The 7389-nt window shown below is 39.2% G+C and overlaps 1 protein-coding gene across 1 annotated transcript; it reads right to left on the bottom strand.

Annotated features, from left to right (window-relative positions):
* Positions 1–3505: 3505 nt before the first annotated feature.
* LOC131952474 (papilin-like) lies at positions 3506–7389 on the bottom strand. The gene is made up of 3 exons (XM_059315156.1): positions 7309–7389; positions 6596–6784; positions 3506–5705 (listed from the first exon to the last, which is right to left on the bottom strand). Exon 3 carries the CDS (start codon positions 5302–5304, stop codon positions 3820–3822), a length of 1485 nt encoding a protein of 494 aa, XP_059171139.1. The 5' UTR covers positions 5305–5705; positions 6596–6784; positions 7309–7389; the 3' UTR covers positions 3506–3819.

Here is a 7389-nt window from a genome sequence, read left to right as displayed (position 1 = left end):
ATTGTGTTTTGGAAAATAAAATGATTTTACAATTGTAATTTGTTTTACTCTTTTAACTCGACTTTGTAAGCAATGCTTTATGTTAATCGTCTTCTCTTAACTAACAATATTACAAGTTTACATTTTATGTAGCTACGTAGATCTATAGTACTTACGAGCCGATCCGCGGCATATCATACGCCGCTATTTAGTTGTTTTATTTTCTACTTTTCAGTAATTCATAATTTGTGAATTCGACAGTAATAATGCTGCCACTGAAAATATTTGCTTTAAAACACTATCAGTGGGTCGTTAAGGATGATACTACCCTCACCCTCCTTTCCCCCAACCCCTACCTTACACCCCTCCCCCTGTGAAAGCAGCCTCCTCTTAGTTACATTCCATAAGTATAAAATAGTTTTAAACTCAATTATCTGCCCCTAGTAGCCGTCAGTAAACCCGGCTCTACGATTGTAAACATTTAGCGTGAAACAAAGCTCACCAGACGATGTAGGGGTGGGGGTGGTAGGGAGCGCGCTTACAGCTTGTTTTCTAGCGTCTCCAAGAAGATAATTATATTTATAGATAGATGTGTATTCTCCGTGATTACGTTTTCGATATTTTTATTAAATCAGGGGAAGCAACTCATACTGCCTCAAATTATTGGGAGAAAAAACAAGTTGCGTCCCTTATAAAATTTGAAAGTTTTTTAAAATATGATCCTACAATTTTATGTCATTTACACAAAAAAAGGGTCAGAAATTAGAAGTAAGACTTTCTCGGGTGTATGAATTCTGTTTAATTTATCGCTCACTCATTGCTTTAGTCACACTTTTGGGAAGGGGGATTTAGAAAGCACAATGAAATACTTTTGAAATAATTATTATTATTTCGTGATGTTAGATTTACACATTTAAAAAATGCCATTACATTAATCAGAACAGAGGCGTAGCGAGGGGGGGGGGGGTCGGGGGGTGCGGACCGCACCGGGTGACACCATTTAGGGCGGTGACACCAAGGCAAAAAGTAGCAAAATAAATAGAGAAAAACTTGAGGGTGGGGAGTACAAATTTGTCCCCGGGAAGGGTAGCTACGCCTCTGGGGGGGGGGGGGGGTGACACCATTAAGTGCCGCACCGGGTGACACCCGACCTCGCTACGCCACTGAATCAGAATACTCAATGTTGACCGAGTTAGGAAATATTTTTTAGAAAGAAATCGTAAGTTGTTTAAAAGAAAACTATCTTAAGAGGGATGCGAGTTGCTGAGGTTTGATGCCATTTTTGGCTATGTAGGGCTTGTCTGGTTTTATGTGACGATCAGAGGCGTAGCGACCCCTCTCGGCGCCCGGGGACAAACTTTCAATTTGCCCCCCCCCCCCCACATATTTTTTTTTATATTTACAATTCAAAATAGCAGCTAACATGAGCTTATTTTGGCGCCACTAGGGTTGGCGCCCGGGGACATATTCACCCCATTGCCCCCCGTCGCTACGCCTCTGATGACGATGTGTGACGATAAGGAGGAAAATAATAAAAACGTAAAAAGTGTGACGTCGTGTTTGGACGGCCTCTTAGGGTTGTTGTGTGTTCATAATTGTAATATCAAAGTTGATTCCCTCTAACATTTTTCTCCTTGGGGGGGGGGGGGGGGGAGGGGGCACTTGATATTTTCGGGAAGGGGGGGGGGGGGGAGCGGACACTGGTAAAAGTATAAGTTTTCTATATAAACTCCATTTAGTTCGCCCCCCCCCCCCCCACCCGAAGAGATGCCTTGTATAAACTCTGATAAATTAGTATTACGTGTTAGCATGTTATACGGCCATACAGCCCGTGAACTCCGACTTCTGCCTACATTTTTGATCTGGCTAAGCTTCTATAGCCTTTGTCCAGCCAAAAACATCAGCAAAGCAGTTTTTATTTAATTTTTTTGGTTTTTTTTTTTCCTAGACGGGTTGCTCTCCCTTGCATAAAAGCCTCATTGTTATGGGGATCTGAACTCGAGACTTGAGAAGTTGAGCTTATACGCTCGACCACGCCGTCCCCTGTTGTGTATTAAGACATCAGGTATGGAGGGAATGAGTCCATCAGCACTATTTCAGCCGCATATTTAGGGTTAGGGCTATCGAGCCTCATTTGCCGAGGGGTTCGAACTCAAGACCAGGGGCGTAGCGAGGGGGGGGGGGCGGGGGTGCGGATCGCACCGGGTGACACCATTTAGGGGGGTGACACCAAGGCAAAAAATAGCAAAATATATAGAGAAAAACTTGAGGGGGGTACAAATCGAAAGTTTGAGGGGGGGGGGGTACAAATCGAAAACTAAGGGGAAGGGGGTGCAAATCGAAAGTTTGAGAGGGGGGGGGGGGTGCAAATCGAAAACTTGAAAGTTTGTCCCCGGGAAGGGTCGCTACGCCTCTGGGGGGTGACTCCATTAAGTGCCGCACCGGGTGACACCGGACCTCGCTAAGCCACTGCTCAAGACCTCTCGGTTTTACCGACTCGACCATGCTACATTTGATTGTTTTTGTAAATCAATAGAACAGAAAGTCTATTGTAAAAATCAATAGCTCGTATGAAACAGGTTTATGAAAGTGAAAGTTCTCCAGGTGAATTCCTGGAAATAACGATCGCGGTGACGTGTTCATATCCGGACCAGCAGCCATCAACCAGACGAGGGTTAACCCGGCAGACGTTGTTTACAGTGTAACGAATTAGGTCAAGGTCAAGTATTCCTGGTGACACGTGGTGTCGGCCCTGCTGTTGACGGGTTAACCCGTGGCTAGCGAGCGTGTGTGTGTATATGTCTTTGTGTGTGTGTGCTTTCGCTAAAGTGTGTGTTTGTGTGTGTGTATAAGGTTTTTAGGACTTGCGAACAGGCTGGCGTGGCGATCCATTTCTGCGCCCTATGCGAACTATCAACTTTGAACCCACCCCCCTCCACCAATTTTTATATAGTAAGGATCTTGTCTAGAAAAGCCCCACCACTTATGACCTATTTCTGATGTTTGGACATTTGAATATCTAAACTCACGCCGTAACTAAAATTAGCAAGTTGACTTTATTATATGTAGTAAAAGAAGGATAATCAATACATGTGATTATTTATGACCTTTGAGATCTAAACACAATGTTTTCTTTTCCTAAAGTGACCGAATTGCTAAAGAGGGTGTCTGATGCATGCACAGATTTTCCCTTCACTTACCCATAGCTACAAATTTAAAAAAAAAAAGAAAAAAGTGATTATTTAATTATTTTTTTTCGTTTTATGATGCTACCTTAAAATGTTGAATAAGATATCAAATACTAAATTAGTTTATTTTTTTTTTTACAAATATCTCAACATGGATTGAATTATATATAACAATCCATTAGTAAACTAATTTTATTTAATTAAAAAAATCATCAGGTTAAATTTGGCAACAGGGTTATCATGGCGTCTGTGCACTGTTCGTTACTGGCATTGTCTGCTTCATCATATCATATCGACTATTGCAATCATGAAGCCAGAAAAAAGTCAAAAGGGCTAGCTCACGAATTAAATACCGCTTTATTATATTCACAATGCCGGACAAGCATTCACAACCTAACAGTACATGCAAAAATATAAAAAAAAGGATAGTAGTTCATAGATAAACTGTCGTGGAATATTGTGTTTAAAGTGTTTTTAACTTTCGTTTACAAAATAAAACTAGAAAAAAAAAAACAACAACGCCCAAACAAAACTGTTTTGAAATACCAGCACTATGAAGTACTAATTAACAAAGTTGTTTGCAACAAAGAAACATGTTATTTCATGCTCCAAACGACTAAATATTAAACCACCTTTAATTGTGTACGTCTGTTCAACCAACCGAATCTGATGTAGGCTGTGAGTTTTTAACTGCTGGCGTGTCTATTTTCGGAGACTTGTGTGGACTGACATTGCTGGAATTTCTACTTGATAATGAGCTTCGTCTTTTATGAGTCCTGCACTTTACAGTATTGTATGACGTCTCTAATACATCACTGTCTGATAACACTAATACAGTATTGTATGACGTCTGTAATACATCACTGTCGGATGCCACTAGTACAGTACTGTATGACGTCCCTAGCTGACCCAGCTTTGAGAATGTTCTGCCGTTTACAGCACTGTTTGACGTCAATAATACATCACTGCCAGACGTCTCTAAAACACCACTGTTTGACGTCCCAAGCTGATTCAGTTTTGAGAACGTCCTGCCGTTTACAGCAATATTTGATGTCTCCAATACATCACTGCCAGACGTCTCTAATACACCACTGTCTGACTTCTTAAATACAGCACTGTTTGACGTCACTAATACATCACTGCCAGACGTCTCCGAAACATCACTGTCGGACGTCCCAAGCTGATTCAGCTTTGAGAAAGCTCTGCCGTTTGCAGCAATGTTTGACGTCTTCAATACATCCCTGCCAGGCGTCTCCAATACACCACTGTCTGACGTCTTGAATACAGCACTCTCTGACGTCTCTAAAACACCACTGTCTGACGTCCCAATCTGATCCAGCTTTAAGAACGTCCTGCTGTTTACACCGCTGTCTGACGTCTCCAATACACCACTGTCTGACGTCTTTAATACACCACTGTTAGACGTCCCAATCTGATCCAGCTTTAAGAACGTCCTGCTGTTTACACCACTGTCTGACGTCTCCAATACACCACTGTCTGACGTCTTTAATAAACCACTGTTAGACGCCCCAAGCTGATCCAGCTGTGTGAACGTCCTGCTGTTTACACCACTGTCTGACGTCTTGAATACACCACAGTCTGACGTCCCAATCTGATCCAGCTTTGAGAACGTCGCAGCCAGACAATTTTTGATGCTACCAACCAGAGTCAGGTCTGGGAAAATTCTCGAACCTTTCCTGGCACACAGCTGGGTCACGGCGTTGTGAAGGTCAATCGTTTTCTCCAGCACGCCCAGAACTGACGTCATGAAAAACAAATCTGAAAACTTCCCAGCGTTCCATAGTCTCGCCTCCCCTTCCAACACTTCCGGAAATTTCCCTTCATTTTTAAGATGTCTCTGTAGCGCTTCAAACTTCTTCACCAAAACCTGCTTCGTGTCCTTAGGGTTGGTGGTTGGATTTTTCCAGGCCAGCCCCACCTCTTGGTCCCACCAGCTTGGCTTAAACCTCTGGCTCCACACCGTCTCCTGACCGTTGACCTTCCCAACGACAGTTCTAGACAGCAGACGCACAGCGAATATAAGCCAGGCCTTCTCGTTGTTGACAGGCTCCCGTCTGGCACCATGAATGTCAGTTGACCAGTCCAAGTGGCACGGACAAGTGCCAGCACTGCTCATCTTAGTGTTCTATAAATAAACCTTCAGCACAGAATCATTTCTATAAATAAACCTTCATCACAGAATCGCAGCTATAAATAAACCTTTATTACAGAATCATGTCTACTTTTGTCAAATTGTCTATAAGTAACAATAAAATAAAAGTAAATTTTAAATGTTTTGTGGATCTATAGATATTTTACGATTTCGCCTTTTGAATTTCACTCCCCTATAGAATAGGAATCCAAATAAATGCTTATTGAAGCTTATTAAAAACTGCATTTTGATGACTGGCGTAATTTTCAACAGTTTGTGGTCTAACTGACGCTGACTGTCTTGACAACTTTGTTGTTGGTGTATCACCATGTCCGTCATGTGGAGCGTAGCTCTCATCTTGGGATAGGAATGAGAAATCTGTCACTCTGGCAGGATAATGGAGAAAAAAATTATCTTGTTATAGTTATAGCTTAAGTGAAACGTTAATCATGCTTCATTTTTTTTTACTGTTTTCTATCTACTACTAAAACTCAAGTTTGTTTACAAGTTTGTTTAATTTTTGTTTGTCTGTTTGGTTACATGTGAGAATCTGCACTATGTGTAGAGCTGTAAAATACGTATTCATGTAGAGAATAATGTTCTTTTTTTTACCAAACTGTTAATCACAAATTCGATTTAAGACGTTAATTAATTTATTGATATATTGATTGGTGGAAATACCACTTTAATTATAAAAGTTCAGGACAATTACTTTATAGTCACTTCACATGATTTTTTTTTTTCAACAAGCATGGCGGCTTCCATGGAAGACCATGCTGCCCATTCAAAAGTTTAACGCATTATAAAGCAACATTTTCTGTCGGCTATAGCTTTAACGATACGCCTGTTTGCTATTTTTATTAGGTTACAACACTATTTTCAATTTTCATTAGGATACGCTGAGCAGTTCTTCTATTTTGACAATAAAATAAATTTATCTAGCCTAGATCTCTAGAGATTCTAAATCTACCGATAGGCCAAATCTAATATATAGATCTAACTATCTATGTTTAACTGACTTCAGTTTTCGAAATGAAATGCGGCTAGTCATAGAGCTGGCCATACAATACCTTTTTATGTTTATGTCTTTGAGAGGGATGAAATAATTTTCAAATGCACCGCAAACCTTTGTTATGAAAATTTACTTGAATTTTTTTGTCAGTTAATTGATAAATATTTATGTTTGGCATACAAACACTATACAAATATTTTTCTTTTTAGTATGTGAAAGAAAATGCAACGCAACAAATAGATAGGATGGACACATTAAAATTACCTGTTGATCAACAAGGTGCTTCGTCCAATAGACAGTCGCAGATGACGATATGATCACTTGGTACATATCTGTTTATCCAATACCATCTTTGTAACGGAGAGTATGCGAATCACTGGTAACATAGATCATTATGTTCGGTAACTATGGGGACTGAATAATACAGTTTCACTTGATCGATCGACCTAAGATCTAAAAAAAACAAACAAAAAAAAACTACATTTTCTTATCTTGACAATAATTAAACATAGTTTTCATTATTTTTTTTTACAAAAATCTTACGTGAAATTAACAACATATCATACTATTATTTTAAAGACAAGTAGACTACTTTTCATATCTTGAAAGTAACTGATTAAAGATTTTATTATTATTGTTAAAAAATCTTACATAATCTTACATAAAATTAACAGCAGATGTTAAGATTATTTTAAAGACAAGTAGACAAGTACTTTTTGATATCTTGACACTAACTAATAAAAGATTTTATTATTATTGTTCAAAAATCTTACATAATCTTACATAAAATTAACAGCAGATCATACTATTATTTTAAAGATAAGTAGACTACGTTTGATATCTTGACAATAACTTATTAAAGAATTTATTATTATTTTACGAAATTCGTATGTAAAATAATTAACTACAAATAAAATATTATTTTAAAGAACATTAGCTCATTTAACTTGTGTATTACTGACATTGAACCGACGGACCTTAGCTGATTACCAGGAAACATTTTACCAGACGTTTTTCTAGGTAATGCCCCGTCTCTGAGAATTACGTGTTTATATCCG

The sequence above is a fragment of the Physella acuta genome, unplaced genomic scaffold (assembly GCF_028476545.2).
Source record: "Physella acuta isolate Inbredline_101_S28 unplaced genomic scaffold, ASM2847654v3 ptg000875l, whole genome shotgun sequence".
Taxonomy (NCBI): domain Eukaryota; kingdom Metazoa; phylum Mollusca; class Gastropoda; family Physidae; genus Physella; species Physella acuta.
Note: the sequence above shows the minus strand (reverse complement) of the source record. Positions and strands in the feature narration are given on the sequence as shown.

Excerpts from the sequence above, each read along its gene's own strand:
- LOC131952474 (XM_059315156.1), bottom strand. The coding sequence starts at position 5,304 with ATGAGCAGTGCTGGCACTTGTCCGTGCCACTTGGACTGGTCAACTGAC.